This window comes from Pecten maximus, chromosome 1 (assembly GCF_902652985.1).
Source record: "Pecten maximus chromosome 1, xPecMax1.1, whole genome shotgun sequence".
Taxonomy (NCBI): Eukaryota; Metazoa; Mollusca; class Bivalvia; order Pectinida; family Pectinidae; genus Pecten; species Pecten maximus.
In genome coordinates this window covers 12,233,139-12,251,317 of record NC_047015.1, presented here as the reverse complement: position 1 = coordinate 12,251,317, position 18,179 = coordinate 12,233,139, and the positions used below count along the sequence as shown (strand labels likewise).

Genomic DNA, 18,179 nt, shown 5'->3' with positions numbered 1-18,179 from the left:
CTTTACTATGACATGAAATTGTACATTCCCAGTGGCATTTTCATGAGAATATTAATCTTGCATTACAGTTACTGTTTTCACTTGATACAATTATCCATTTCTTTTTGGCATGGACAGACATATCAAGGAATCAAAAAAGTGCATGACATATATATATAGATTTATACCAGTATATATATTTCGATTCTAAAGAAGAAACAGTAGCAACTGATGTGTATTAATCAGCAACATGCCCATGCCTGGTAATAATTCCACCCATATATTGTGATTTTAGTAGAAATGGCAAGACATTCTATTTTTCTGTCCTGAAATATGGCCACTGATCACGAGTCGTACAGATTCAGAGTCAGACATTATGCATCAGATTTCTGGGTTTATTACAAAATACATACACATCAGTTGGTATACAGGAAAAAAGAACAAGTTGAAATCGCATTTAAAAAAATGGAAAAATACTTTTAATTACTTAGATGGCAATAGATATAGATAAGGTTTAAGTAACATGCATACAATGGTAACAATGAGCATGGTGTTAGGCCAGTAATACAGAAACGAGACAGATCCTTATTGATGGTTGACTGATGAAACCAGATGAAAAATTCACAACAAATAACAACCTAGAGCAGACAAATTATATATCTACTTAAATTCTTGGTTTAGCTTGGTCATATTCTGATGAAATTCACTTTACATGATGCATCAACATCAACTTAAACACAGTGTAACAGGAGAGGAGAAAATGTAGCGGCCAGACCGGGGTTCTAACCCGGAACCTCTGAACACTAGCAGGATGCTCTACCAATTGAGCTACCTGGTCACCGATGATCGACCCAGTCCAGTCCCGCTACACACTGTATCTGACCGCAAGGTTCATCATGGTGACCTGATTTGCTTCATCCAATTTAGATACAAAAGCTTTCATCTAAATACAAAATTAAGTGGTTGCATATATCGTGATGGTGTAAGTAACGTAATATGATGTCAATAATAAACAACATCTCACAGTTCATTAACTGATACTGGATCGTGGTGTGGCAGCATAGTCTGGTCCCTGTTGGAGATGTACCAATATTTGATGTTATTCTATGGAAATTATTAAAGTTATATTACTGTAAAAGTGGTTATTTTCGCGTGTTGAAATTTTCGCTTAGTCAGCCTCCAAACTGTTCGTGGTGTGGATATTTTCTTGCTGTCAGTCATGATGAAAATATATTTTCGCGTTGCGATGTCATTGGGCATGTACGTAAAGTAAGATTTTTTTTTCGGCAAACTCCATTGAAAGCTTGCGAAGATCGGTCCAGTAAATAGTGTAGGTTAATTGGTAGTAAGTGTGATCATTGTATTACATCTGTGTGACAGAAAAAAAAACAACATTAATATATATCAAATATTTTAGCATTGATTCAGTTTTTTACATTGAAAATACACCAGGAACATACGTCTTGGATATTAGTGTATTTAGTTTATTTGGTGGTGCCAATATTTTCTCGTGTTATTATATTCATGTGTGGATATTTTCGCGGAGATTTAATGATCGCGAAATAAGCGATAGTTTCCACGCCACGAACATTTCCACTTTTACAGTATATACTACACCATACAAACATCAGAACATATTATATAGGACATGTACATCTGTATAGATAAAGAAAACATCAGAACATATTATATAGGACATGTACATCTGTATAGATAACCACCATCACAGTACCTAGTACATATACCATCTATTACGCTCATTCTATCCTTTGGCATTTAAAGGTCGGCCGTGGCATCAAAACAATTAACCAATTCCAGGATACATTACAATTATGTAAGTAATAACGTTCAAGCAAAATTCCAAATATAATTATATATAAAAGGAAATGGATGCAGGACAATGTGCGTGAAATAAAGAAGATTTATACACATTTTCAACAGACGTACATCCGACACCAGCTTGCTATTGGTCCAAGGAACATTCAAGGTATGAACCATTCCCCAGCATACATACTTGTAATTTGAACTACAAACCAGTTTGGGGACATGCATATGTGGGCATCTCAGATTTCCAAAATTAATTCACATAAAAGCATTTTGTCAAAGCAATGAAAACATTTTACAAATATTGGTTAAAATCAAATTGCTAAAAACATGATATAATCACAGATGATCAATGGATGACTGTCAAGTCATGACAGGTTATAACCAGGTAAACATATCAGGTGTGCTTAACTTGTTAAAAGTTGAGAAGAAATTGAAAATCTCCATGTCAATGTGGAGCCTATTAAAAGGTGACCGAGATAATTTTGAATCAGTTACTTGAAAAAATTAAATGATTCTAGGCCAGGAAAGGATTATTCATTATGACAATACAGAGGAATCCACTTATTTGCATACCAATTATTTGCATAATCTGCTTATTTGCATAAAATCCTCAGGCATCAATTTTGTACTTCATTAAATTGTCTTTATATTTTAACTCAACTTTTGCACTGAACTCTGCATTTTGACGAGTTTCAATCTTTCCCTGACACAAATTGCATATCATGTTTTATATTTTTCATTAAACTTGGAGACATACGCGTGAGCAGTACAGAGCACAAGTCCAACAGGAAACACTTCTCAATCTGAACACATCTCAGAGTAGTTTACTAGAAATATGAACACATCTGCTTCACCTCTGTCTGAGATTTTAACACACTTTTTCTGATGATTTGTACAAACCTGTCTGACATTTGTACACACCTGTCTGAGATTTGTACACACCTGTCTGACATTTGTACACACCTGTCTGAGATTTGTACACACCTGTCTGACATTTGTACACACCTGTCTGACATTTGTTCACACCTGTCTGACATTTGTACGTATCTGTCTGACATTTGTACATATCTGTCTGACATTTGTACACAGCTGTCTGACATTTGTACACATCTGTCTGACATTTGTACACATCTGTCTGACATTTGTACATATGTCTGACATTTGTACACATCTGTCTGACATTTGAACACCTGTCTGACATTTGTACACATCTGTCTGAAATTTGTACATATCTGTCTGACATTTGTACACATCTGTCTGACACTTGTACACACCTGTCTGACATTTGTACACACCTGTCTGACATTTGTACACACCTGTCTGAGATTTGTACACACCTGTCTGACATTTGTACACACCTGTCTGAGATTTGTACACACCTGTCTGACATTTGTACACACCTGTCTGAGATTTGTACACACCTGTCTGACATTTGTACACACCTGTCTGACATTTGTTCACACCTGTCTGACATTTGTACACACCTGTCTGACATTTGTACGTATCTGTCTGACATTTGTACGTATCTGTCTGACATTTGTACACAGCTGTCTGACATTTGTACACATCTGTCTGACACTTGTACACACCTGTCTGACATTTGTACACACCTGTCTGACATTTGTACACACCTGTCTGAAATTTGTACACACCTGTCTGACACTTGTACATATCTGTCTGACACTTGTACATATCTGTCTGACACTTGTACATATCTGTCTGACATTTTAACACACATTTTCTGATGATTGGTACACATCTGTCTGACATTTAACACACATTTTTTAATAATTGTATACATCTGTTTGAGAGTTCAGCACTTGTTTTCCGGAGATTTGTACACATCTGTCTGATATTTAAACACACAGCATGTCCTGGACGTTTCTACCACAACATTTGTAGTTATTAAAGCTCATCTCGACCATCTTTTTTATCTCCTGTCTCACCTTTGGATTTCTCTGGAAAAAAATATTGGATTGACCATTAAACACTAGTGTGGTGTATGTTGAACACGTATATGGATTGACCATTAAACACTAGTGTGGTGTATGTTGAACACGTATATGGATTGACCATTAAACACGAGTCTGATGTATGTTGAACACATATATGGATTGACCATTAAACACCAGTCTGATGTTGAACACGTATATGGATTGACCATTAAACATTAGTGTGATGTATGTTGAACACGTATATGGATTGACCATTAAACACGAGTCTGATGTATGTTGAACACGTATATGGATTGACCATTAAACACCAGTCTGATGTTGAACACGTATATGGATTGACCATTAAACATTAGTGTGATGTATGTTGAACACGTATATGGATTGACCATTACACACCAGTCTGATGTATGTTGAACACGTATATGGATTGACCATTAAACACGAGTCTGATGTATGTTGAACACGTATATGGATTGACCATTAAACACCAGTCTGATGTTGAACACGTATATGGATTGACCATTAAACACGAGTCTGATGTATGTTGAACACGTATATGGATTGACCATTAAACACCAGTCTGATGTTGAACACGTATATGGATTGACCATTAAACACGAGTCTGATGTATGTTGAACACGTATATGGATTGACCATTAAACATTAGTCTGATGTGTGTTGAACATGTATATGGATTGACCATTAAACACGAGTCTGATGTATGTTGAACACGTATATGGATTGACCATTAAACACCAGTCTGATGTTGAACACGTATATGGATTGACCATTAAACACTAGTGTGGTGTATGTTGAACATGTATATGGATTGACCATTAAACATTAGTGTGGTGTATGTTGAACACGTATATGGATTGACCATTAAACACTATGTGGTGTATGTTGAACACGTATATGGATTGACCATTAAACATTAGTGTGGTGTATGTTGAACACGTATATGGATTGACCATTAAATACGAGTCTGATGTATGTTGAACACGTATATGGATTGACCATTAAACATTAGTGTGGTGTATGTTGAACACGTATATGGATTGACCATTAAATACGAGTCTGATGTATGTTGAACACGTATATGGATTGACCATTAAACACTAGTGTGGTGTATGTTGAACACGTATATGGATTGACCATTAAACATTAGTGTGATGTATGTTGAACACGTATATGGATTGACCATTAAACACTAGTGTGGTGTATGTTGAACACGTATATGGATTAACCATTAAACATTAGTGTGGTGTATGTTGAACACGTATATGGATTGACCATTAAACACTAGTGTGGTGTATGTTGAACACGTATATGGATTGACCATTAAACACTATGTGGTGTATGTTGAACACGTATATGGATTGACCATTAAACATTAGTGTGGTGTATGTTGAACACGTATATGGATTGACCATTAAACATTAGTGTGATGTATGTTGAACATGTATATGGATTGACCATTAAACACTATGTGGTGTATGTTGAACACGTATATGGATTGACCATTAAACATTAGTGTGATGTATGTTGAACACGTATATGGATTGACCATTAAACACTATGTGGTGTATGTTGAACACGTATATGGATTGACCATTAAACATTAGTGTGGTGTATGTTGAACACATATATGGATTGACCATTAAACATTAGTGTGATGTATGTTGAACACGTATATGGATTGACCATTAAACACTAGTGTGGTGTATGTTGAACACGTATATGGATTGACCATTAAACATTAGTGTGGTGTATGTTGAACACGTATATGGATTGACCATTAAACATTAGTGTGGTGTATGTTGAACACATATATGGATTGACCATTAAACATTAGTCTGATGTATGTTGAACACGTATATGGATTGACCATTAAACACTATGTGGTGTATGTTGAACACGTATATGGATTGACCATTAAACATTAGTGTGGTGTATGTTGAACACGTATATGGATTGACCATTAAACACGAGTCTGATGTATGTTGAACACGTATATGGATTGACCATTAAACATTAGTGTGGTGTATGTTGAACACGTATATGGATTGACCATTAAACACTAGTGTGGTGTATGTTGAACACGTATATGGATTGACCGTTAAACATTAGTGTGGTGTATGCCGAACACGTATATGGATTGACCATTAAACACTAGTGTGGTGTATGTTGAACACGTATATGGATTGACCATTAAACACTAGTGTGGTGTATGTTGAACACGTATATGGATTGACCATTAAACACGAGTCTGATGTTGAACACGTATATGGATTGACCATTAAACACTAGTGTGGTGTATGTTGAACATGTATATGGATTGACCATTAAACACGAGTCTGATGTTGAACACGTATATGGATTGACCATTAAACATAAGTCTGATGTATGTTGAACATGTATATGGATTGACCGTTAAACATTAGTCTGATGTATGTTGAACACGTATATGGATTGACCATTAAACACGAGTCTGATGTTGAACACGTATATGGATTGACCATTAAACACTAGTGTGGTGTATGTTGAACACGTATATGGATTGACCATTAAACATTAGTGTGGTGTATGTTGAACACGTATATGGATTGACCATTAAACATTAGTGTGATGTATGTTGAACACGTATATGGATTGACCATTAAACACTAGTGTGGTGTATGTTGAACACGTATATGGATTGACCATTAAACATTAGTGTGGTGTATGTTGAACACGTATATGGATTGACCATTAAACACGAGTCTGATGTATGTTGAACACGTATATGGATTGACCATTAAACACTAGTGTGATGTATGTTGAACACGTATATGGATTGACCATTAAACATTAGTGTGATGTATGTTGAACACGTATATGGATTGACCATTAAACACTATGTGGTGTATGTTGAACACGTATATGGATTAACCATTAAACATTAGTGTGGTGTATGTTGAACACGTATATGGATTGACCATTAAACACTATGTGGTGTATGTTGAACACGTATATGGATTGACCATTAAACATTAGTGTGGTGTATGTTGAACACGTATATGGATTGACCATTAAACATTAGTGTGATGTATGTTGAACACGTATATGGATTGACCATTAAACACTATGTGGTGTATGTTGAACACGTATATGGATTGACCATTAAACATTAGTGTGATGTATGTTGAACACGTATATGGATTGACCATTAAACACTATGTGGTGTATGTTGAACACGTATATGGATTGACCATTAAACATTAGTGTGGTGTATGTTGAACACGTATATGGATTGACCATTAAACATTAGTGTGATGTATGTTGAACACGTATATGGATTGACCATTAAACACTAGTGTGGTGTATGTTGAACACGTATATGGATTGACCATTAAACATTAGTGTGGTGTATGTTGAACACGTATATGGATTGACCATTAAACATTAGTGTGGTGTATGTTGAACACATATATGGATTGACCATTAAACATTAGTCTGATGTATGTTGAACACGTATATGGATTGACCATTAAACACTATGTGGTGTATGTTGAACACGTATATGGATTGACCATTAAACATTAGTGTGGTGTATGTTGAACACGTATATGGATTGACCATTAAACACGAGTCTGATGTATGTTGAACACGTATATGGATTGACCATTAAACATTAGTGTGGTGTATGTTGAACACGTATATGGATTGACCATTAAACACTAGTGTGGTGTATGTTGAACACGTATATGGATTGACCGTTAAACATTAGTGTGGTGTATGTCGAACACGTATATGGATTGACCATTAAACACTAGTGTGGTGTATGTTGAACACGTATATGGATTGACCATTAAACACTAGTGTGGTGTATGTTGAACACGTATATGGATTGACCATTAAACACGAGTCTGATGTTGAACACGTATATGGATTGACCATTAAACACTAGTGTGGTGTATGTTGAACATGTATATGGATTGACCATTAAACACGAGTCTGATGTTGAACACGTATATGGATTGACCATTAAACATAAGTCTGATGTATGTTGAACATGTATATGGATTGACCGTTAAACATTAGTCTGATGTATGTTGAACACGTATATGGATTGACCATTAAACACGAGTCTGATGTTGAACACGTATATGGATTGACCATTAAACACTAGTGTGGTGTATGTTGAACATGTATATGGATTGACCATTAAACACGAGTCTGATGTTGAACACGTATATGGATTGACCATTAAACATTAGTCTGATGTATGTTGAACACGTATATGGATTGACCATTAAACACTAGTGTGGTGTATGTTGAACACGTATATGGATTGACCATTAAACACGAGTCTGATGTATGTTGAACACGTATATGGATTGACCATTAAACACGAGTCTGATGTATGTTGAACACGTATATGGATTGACCATTAAACACGAGTCTGATGTATGTTGAACACGTATATGGATTGACCATTAAACACGAGTCTGATGTGTGTTGAACACGTATATGGATTGACCATTAAACACGAGTCTGATGTGTGTTGAACACGTATATGGATTGACCATTAAACATTAGTGTGATGTATGTTGAACACGTATATGGATTGACCATTAAACATTAGTGTGGTGTATGTTGAACACGTATATGGATTGACCATTAAACACGAGTCTGATGTATGTTGAACACGTATATGGATTGACCATTAAACATTAGTGTGATGTATGTTGAACACATATCAAACAACATGTTGATGACATCATAAGTAACAGGTGGATTTCTAAACTAAGAGATTTGGGGCATGGCAGGCATAGGTACACTCCACAGCCAGTAACAATAGTAGAAAAAAACAACATGTACAGGTAAAAGCATTCTCTTAAAATGATGATATTCCTTGACTTCAACATGGCCCTTTGACATCTAGGTTTTTAGAAAAAGTTATTAAAATCATTTGACATTTTGTTCCTACAAAACAATCTTGTTCAATAACCTTTCACCCAGCATGCTTATGACTGAATAGTGTGATGTTATAGATATATATATCTTTAGATAGAATTAAATAAAAACACAAACCCAAAAATCATAAGTGCTTTCACTTACTTTCAGAGCAAGCTCTTCAGGTGATATGAAAGGTATTATTGTAACTGATGACTTCATTAATGTGTCTTTAGATAAATATATATATATATCTTTAGACTCTCTACAGTATTCAAGAGTAATTATTTAAATATTCTTATGTAAATTATTTTCCCACAAAAGTAATTATTTATTATTTAAGATATTTCCTGATAGCTCTTGACCTCATCTGTTTACTGGTAAAATATGGTTCTGGACATTATGGTTCGTCAGAGCACCGTATTTATCCTCAGATAAGCCCCCTTTCCTAGTGTAGAAGTTAAGTACAACATGTATTTAAGTTTTCGGGAGGGCTTTTTTGAACCAATGTTTAGTTCACTATATCAAAATTGACGTTCTGCAAAGAAGAGAGGGGCTTATTTGTGGCACAAACTTGCAGTAGTCAATAGTTATGACCATTGGGCTTACAGTTTTCCAAATGGAAGATAATGTTGGCATACATATTGTTCCTTTTTTAACTCAGCATATATAACACTGCCATATACATCAACTTATGATTAAGTTAGTTACTTTTATCAATCTTTGTTCTTGGCTTTTCATCTTTGTCATCTGAGTCTGAAGATTCCTCTAGTTGTGGATCAGCAGATTCATACAAGCACTCTGAAAAAAACAAGGCATGAACAATTGTACCATTCTATGTAATCTTGATGTGAATATTTTTACCTCCCTGGATGCAGTAGGTACCAAGCTATGGGATGTAATCTTGTGGCAAAGTTTGCCTTTTTCAATGGTTTCAGGTTTTGTACATGTTACTTATAGGAAACAAGTTATTAACTACATTGAAAGATATGATGCTAAGTTTGACAGCAAGCAGATTAATTAGCATGTTATTAGGAAAAGTGTTTATTGTGTTACTCTACTTTAATACTCTATGTAGCCGTGGAGGTTGGATTGGTGCTAGGACTGCATAGAGAAGGGATTTACCAACGAAGAAACTATGCCGTGCAACACCCACCGTCAATGAATTAAAATGGAACTGATGAATACATGTACAGTGGACCCGCGATAATCCGGACAATGATAGTCCGGAAAACTCACAGTCCGGACGGAAATGCACGGGAACGGATTTCCGTAACGTTTTTTGTACTCACCAGTCCGGAAATTCGGATTCTGATTCCGGAACCCTATTTTGGGAACAGAACATACTTTTCATTAGTAAATTTCCCGCAATAATCAGGACGACTTTTTCACCACGTGGAGAGAAAAAAGTCAGGGCAAGTCACCCGTGTCAACTGCTGTACAGACTATCGCTTGACACTGTGCATAGTCATAGTGACCGCTGCCAGGTCATAGCCCCGGGTGTTTACCTGTGTTACAATGTAGCTCTGTTTTTATAACGGTACATTGCTTTTCTTTACGGGGTCTTTTATTTCAGGTTTTTAACTTACGTAAGAATCTTAAAATCATGGACTGATCACGGTAAGAACGTGTCTTTTATTTCAGGTTTTAAACTAATGTAAAAAAAAACAACGCAAAAGCACGAACTGTTGGTAAGTTCAGAGACTTGTATATCAGGGTATATACGTCTCTAGTAAGTTGTAAAAACCGGGTCTTCTAATTTACGTCAAAAACGTATATTGTACATCTCAGGGTTTTAACTTACGGTAAAAAAAAAAGTTTCTTTTATTTCAGGTGTTTAACGTTTGTAATTTCTACTCGGTTGTGAACCTCCGGGACACGACAATTTTTTTGACATGGTAGACGAAATTCGGCAGTCCGGAAAACTTGTAATCCGGACGGTTTGGGCTGGGAACGAAGGTGTTCGATTATCGAGGGTCCACTGTACTAGAATGGTGCAACTACATATGTACTTTACATTCGTCACACATGAGATACAACTGGAAAGGGATTCAATACCTCAATATACCATCCAGGCGAAAGAACATTATATAGTTCATGTAAAGAGGAGAAAACACAACAATCTTCTGTCTGTTGGTACAAATATTCACCTTCAATAACCAAGCCATTTTACATTCATTTAGAGTTATGATGAGGGTATGTACCTTTGCTGTCCCTTTGGAGCACAAGATCTGCACACAGAAAGTCCATGATATCCTGCTCCTGCTTGTGGAAGTACCAGTCTTCAATGTCCTCCTCATGGTCCTCAACCATCTGGAAACACTGTAAACAATGATACGAGCCAATCAGAGGTCGTCTGCCAAAAGATTACTATTACCTAACCACCAATCAAAGATTATCTTCCAAAAAAAAGGTTTGTTTGTTTCACCAATCAGAGGTTGTCTTCCAAAAGGCTACTGTCACAACTCCCAATGAAAAATTCTGTTGATAAAGTTAGCAGATAATTTAGAGATTAAGTATTACTATACAGAACAAGGCTGATTTGTTTCATTGTCTGAATATATTTAATTCAATGCTATTGGCCATGTCATTTATTAATTTAAAGAAAAAAGTTATTTATCTTTTCTGGAATCTTTGTAAAATTTCCATTTTACAAGGCATCTCAAGCGATTCGAATGCCCTTGCTATTCAACATTGACTTACAACAAAAGATGATAACAATGGTCAAATCACAATGTCACTCAGAAAAACACAACTAAATATAATGAGATAATAGTTGTAAGAGTTTGAAGTAACAAAACCATACATGTATATATCTGATAATTAATGGAGTTGGTAGAGCAAGGATATATCGGAAATCTATTTATAGTAGCAGTGACCTCAATTTGACCCCAGGTGGTTTAAATGCAATTTCGTAGAAGAGATGATAGTTTTGAGTAAGTAAACAAAGTTTCAAGACAATTGGACAATTACTGAAGTCAGTTAAATAAGAGCTTCAAAAATCAATTAATAGTAACAGTGACATCATTGGACAATTGGATCATACTGAAGTTGGCAGAGTGAGGATGCCAAAAATCTATCTGTAGTAACAGTGACCTCATTTTTGACCCAAGGTGGTTGAAATGCCAACTCATACAAGATATGATGGTTGTGAGTGTATGAAGTTTCTGGACAACCAGATATAATCAATGAGTTGGTAGAGCGAGGACATAGTTTGATTACATACACAGGAGCCTATCCCTGTAACAACCTCATATTCCTGTTAGTTACGTAGTATTTTGTCTGTCATTTAGATGAAATCCATCCATTGGCTAAGAGAACAAGTTTAACATATCAAAACAGTAATAGATGATGATAACCCAGATCTGTACACAGTTGATGACTTCCCATAGATGTAGTGTACTGACCTTCCTCTGCATGTCAGTAACTTCAGCCGAGGGTGTGTCCCACATCTCCTCAGGGATGCCCAGATCTACCTTCACTCCCTTGTTCCTAAGGAAGAAAATAATCTCTAATCAACATAAACAGACATCCAGATAGCTGACAACAGCTCTGACATGTGTAACCTTGAAAGTCATTCATTTGACCAAATGTTTAGCCCTTTTATTTAGGTTTTATTACAGCATCTTGGGCAAGTAACATCACTTTTGTTATTGAGAAATGTAAAGATTTTAATACATTGGCTGTTTTTATCTTGAAACTATGTTATCATAATTCATCAGGAGAAAGCTTGATGGTTCTGTCACATCTAGCACTGTAATGCTTGTATTAAGGAATCACAGATCAGAATACACAGCATGTTCTACCCTTAATTCTCCCATAATTCTACATGTACGTCAAACAGATGTTTCATCACATACACTAAACCATGAAGTGTCTGCATGGTTTCACTTTCTCTTTTGTCAAATCTCAGTGATCCCTTCTTTTCCTTGTGGACTTTGTACTTCAGGATCTGTTGACATATATGGGGCTCATGTAGGGCCTCAATTAGTCTCAGCTCTCTGCAATAACAAGGTCAGTAAGACTGACTTTAGTGTATGTTCTCAAATGGAAAACAAAATGAATATTGTATGGTGTTAATGTGAACTAGACTTTGCTTTTAAAATCATATGAAATAAATATCTTTTAATATGTCCAGGAGGCAGCGCCCTAAATTGGTAATTACATGAGTTTCTATACATTTTATACAGAGTATATGCGTCAAAAAGGCAGATTACAATTGTCCTCAAAGTTTCCATTGGAAAACAAGGTCTCCAGTAATCTATCACAGGAAATCTTACAAGGTCTCTTTTTCAACAGGAAGAATAATTTCTATACTACCAGGGAAGCTTACACAGGGAACCTTACATTATCTCGTCCTGATAAACAACAAGGAAACTTACATTATCTCGTCCTGATAAACAACAAGGATACTTACACTACCTCGTCCCGATAAACAACACAGAAGCTTACATTACCTCCTCCTGATAAACAACAGGGAAGCTTACATTACCTCGTCCTGATAAACAACAAGGAAGCTTACATTACCTCATCCTGATAAACAACAGGGAAACTTACATTACCTCGTCCTCATAAACGACACAGATACTTACATTACCTCGTCCTGATAAACAACAAGGGAGCTTACATTACCTCGTCCTCATAAACAACACAGATACTTACATTATCTCGTCCTGATAAACAACAGGGAAGCTTACATTACCTCGTCCTGATAAACAACAAGGAAACTTACACTACCTCGTCCTGATAAACAACAGGGAAGCTTACATTACCTCGTCCTGATAAACAACAAGGAAACTTACATTATCTCGTCCTGATAAACAACAAGGAAACTTACACTACCTCGTCCTGATAAACAACAGGGAAGCTTACACAGGGAAGCTTACATCATCTCGTCCTGATAAACAACAAGGAAACTTACATTACCTCATCCTCATAAACAACAAGGAAACTTACACTACCTCGTCCTGATAAACAACAGGGAAGCTTACATTACCTCGTCCTGATAAACAACAAGGAAACTTACATTACCCCGTCCTGATAAATAACAGGGAAACTTACATTACCTCGTCCTGATAAACAACAAGGATACTTACATTACCTCGTCCTGATAAACAACAAGGATACTTACATTACCTTGTCCTGATAAACAACACAGAAGTTTACATTACCCCGTCCTGATAAACAACAGGGAAACTTACATTACCTCGTCCTCATAAACAACAAGGGAGCTTGAAACATTTACCTCATCCTCATAAACAACACAGATACTTACATTACCCCGTCCTGATAAATAACAGGGAAACTTACATTACCTCGTCCTGATAAACAACAAGGATACTTACATTACCTCGTCCTGATAAACAACAAGGATACTTACATTACCTTGTCCTGATAAACAACACAGAAGTTTACATTACCCCGTCCTGATAAACAACAGGGAAACTTACATTACCTCGTCCTCATAAACAACAAGGGAGCTTGAAACATTTACCTCATCCTCATAAACAACACAGATACTTACATTACCCCGTCCTGATAAACAACAGGGAAACTTACATTACCTCGTCCTCATAAACAACAAGGGAGCTTGAAACATTTACCTCATCCTCATAAACAACACAAAAACTTACATTACCTCGTCCTGATAAACAACAAGGGAGCTTACATTACCTCGTCCTCATAAACAACAAAGATACTTACACTACCTCGTCCTGATAAACAACAGGGAAGCTTACATTACCTCGTCCTGATAAACAACAAGGAAACTTACATTATCTCGTCCTGATAAACAACAAGGAAGCTTACATTACCTCATCCTGATAAACAACAAGGAAGCTTACATTACCTCGTCCTGATAAACAACAAGGAAGCTTACATTACCTCGTCCTGATAAACAACAGGGAAGCTTGCATTACCTCGTCCTGATAAACGACAAGGAAGCTTACATTACCTCGGCCATTTCTATCCTCTGAACAGTCTCAAAATCAAATAGGCATAATAAGAGACCGATGTAACCTGCTTAATTCAGTATCAAAATTAGAAACAGCGATAACAAACTTTAACTATCAAATCCAAAATGGTTGCCTGTCATCGATCTTGTTTTCTAGTTCAGTCTAAAAATTACAAATTAAAAAAGGCAAAACTAGGAACTGAGGTGAACCTACACATCCAATTTCAAAAATTTCCTTCCAGTACTTCTAAAGAAATAGCGATAACATTCTTCTATCATCAAAATTCAAGATAGCTATCTGTCAGCCATTTTTCCCTCAATCAGACTCAAAATGGAATGTGTATAATTAAGAACCATCTGAGAGTGGTGGGCAAATGAACGACAGGAACATATTAACAATGACTGAAACACTGAACAGGAAAAAGTCACGATATGTGACATCATTACAGAAACTTACGATTTCTGGTATTCCACCCTCTTCTTCTTTTTGTCGAAGCCATGGCCAGTTTCTAACACCGCTTTTGATTTTCCTGTCTCTTTCAATCTATCTTTTAGCTCAGTAGCTAAAAATTTACACACTGTTGAAAAATAAATAGCATGTGAACTGTTAATGGTTCATTTATATTTTAAAACAGTTTACCTCTCTTAAATGTTCCGAGTGTCACTGACACCAAGTCAAAATTATATCAGGAACCACAGTTAGGACCCCTGACAAATAAAGGACCTATAGCTAGTGATCACTACACCTCACACGAGAATCAGGACCCCTGACAAATAAAGGGTCTAATGATCACTATACCTCACACTAGAATCAGGACCCCTGACAAATAAAGGGTCTAGTGATCACTACACCTCACACTAGAATCAGGACCCCTGACAAATAAAGGGCCTAGTGATCACTACACCTCACACTAGAATCAGGACCCCTGACAAATAAAGGGCCTAGTGATCACTACACCTCATACTAGAATCAGGACCCCTGACAAATAAAGGACCTAGTGATCACTATATCTCACACTAGAATCAGGACCCCTGACAAATAAAGGACCTAGTGATCACTACACCTCACACGAGAATCAGGACCCCTGACAAATAAAGGACCTAGTTATCACTATACCTCACACTAGAATCAGGACCCCTGACAAATAAAGGGCCTAGTGATCACTACACCTCATACTAGAACCAGGACCCCTGACAAATAAAGGACCTAGTGATCACTACACCTCACACTAGAATCAGGACCCCTGACAATTAAAGGACCTAGTGATCACTACACCTCACACTAGAATCAGGACCCCTGACAAATAAAGGGCCTAGTAATCACTATACCTCACACTAGAATCAGGACCCCTGACAAATAAAGGACCTAGTGATCACTACACCTCACACTAGAATCAGGACCCCTGACAAATAAAGGGCCTAGTGATCACTATACCTCACACTAGAATCAGGACCCCTGACAAATAAAGGACCTAGTGATCACTATATATACCTCACACTAGAATCAGGACCCCTGACAAATAAAGGGCCTAGTGATCACTATTCCTCACACTAGAATCAGGACCCCTGACAAATAAAGGGCCTAATGATCACTATACCTCACACTAGAATCAGGACCCCTGACAAATAAAGGGCCTAGTGATCACTACACCTCACACTAGAATCAGGACCCCTGACAAGTAAAGGGCAGAATGATCATACCTCACACTAGAATCAGGACCCCTGACAAATAAAGGGAAGAATGATCATACCTCACACTAGAATCAGGACCCCTGACAAATAAAGGGCCTAGTGATCACTACACCTCACACGAGAATCAGGACACCTGACAAATAAAGGGTCTAATGATCACTATACCTCACACTAGAATCAGGACCCCTGACAAATAAAGGGTCTAATGATCACTACACCTCACACTAGAATCAGGGCCCCTGACAAATAAAGGGTCTAATGATCATACCTCACACTAGAATCAGGACCCCTGACAAATAAAGGGCCTAGTGATCACTACACCTCGCACTAGAATCAGGACCCCTGACAAATAAAGGGCCTAGTGATCACTATATATACCTCACACTAGAATCAGGACCTCTGACAAATAAAGGATCTAATGATCACTATATAGACCTCACACTAGAATCAGGAACCACAGTTAGGACACATGACAAATAAAGGACCTAGTGACCACTACACCTCACACTAGAACACAAAGTGAGTTCACATACTAGAAACTATATTAACTTATATATTTGCTAGTACATACAACTTGTATGCTAAAATAGACATAGTTTAAATTAGGTTTTGCATGGCAAAAAAGCATGGAAATTATCATTATTATGAAACGTATTTGACTCCTGATAGGAAAAGTTAACCTCTACAGCAAACCCTGAAACCAAATATGAGAACCCTTGTACAATTATAAAGGAGTCTTTTTCCCCAAAAAATATTCAAGCCGACTCTTGATAGTAACAGTTAACCCCCACAATCAAAAATCAAAACCCTAGTACAATTATAAAGTATTTTTTACTGATACCTTTCAATACTCTCACCAAAAACTTAATAGTTAGAAACCGGTGCTTGGGTTACAACATAAGCTCCCCCTCTCTTCAATAGGCAAGCTTATTATATTAGGAACCACATTTAGAACCCTTGGCAAATAAATTAGGACCTATAGAGTGAATCAAAGTTAAATTCAGGGATCAAATCAATGCTTCGGGAAACAATCTAACAATGGCTTCCCATGGTAAAATCTTCATTTTCTTTAGGCTGTAGTTATTTACATTTGTATTTGCAACTTGTTATTTTTCTGTGTCCCCAATAATATGATAAGCCCCTCAAAAGAGCATGAAGTCGCTTTTGAGTACTTATACTTTAAGCAAGACAAAAATAGATTATTAAATCATAATCTCATAGTTAACTATTAGGCTCGGATGGAGCCCACCTGTAAACTCCCATTAAAGAGAAGCTGCAAACTAATTTTCCCAATACAAATTAATATATACCTGCATGGTGGTTGACAGTTGAAAATTAATCTTCCTGCTATTGTCTCATTTCCTTATCAGTTCTATGTAGAAGGTAAAGAACAGTTTTGGTAGAAGCTCCTATATAATGAGACTAATTTAACAACCTATTCTGCAAAAAAAGTGTTACCTGCAATATCACAATCACTTGTTGACTAGATAGGACACAGACACAGTGTAGTCAGATCATGTTCAACCACCACGGAAACACAGATGTATAGAATGGGCATTTACAATTAATTATATAAATTCAAGAGAATACCTTCACATAAAGTTGCCTTTCTCACGGGATCTTCATCATCGTCGTCATCTGCCATAGAGATTGTGTTTAATGATACCAGACATAGGCACGTTAGTGTGAATACGCGAACGTAGTTCATCTTGACAGCTAATCCACATGGCAGGCAGGAGCAGGATGTGTATCTAGGAAGTTCACTCTGACCCTTGACCTTTTTGAACCCAGAAGACATGATGTCCTCGTAAAACTAAAATAATATTTTGTAAAAA

The 18,179-nt window shown here is 36.6% G+C and overlaps 1 protein-coding gene across 1 annotated transcript; it reads right to left on the bottom strand.

Moving 5' to 3' along the window:
* Positions 1-3,025: 3,025 nt before the first annotated feature.
* LOC117325190 (protein canopy 4-like) lies at positions 3,026-18,108 on the bottom strand. Its single transcript, XM_033881200.1, has 7 exons — positions 17,935-18,108; positions 15,110-15,230; positions 12,560-12,700; positions 12,107-12,191; positions 10,904-11,021; positions 9,411-9,500; positions 3,026-3,764 (listed from the first exon to the last, which is right to left on the bottom strand). The coding sequence occupies exons 1-7, from the start codon at positions 18,050-18,052 to the stop codon at positions 3,712-3,714; spliced, it is 726 nt and encodes a 241-aa protein (XP_033737091.1). The 5' UTR covers positions 18,053-18,108; the 3' UTR covers positions 3,026-3,711.
* Positions 18,109-18,179: the final 71 nt, after the last annotated feature.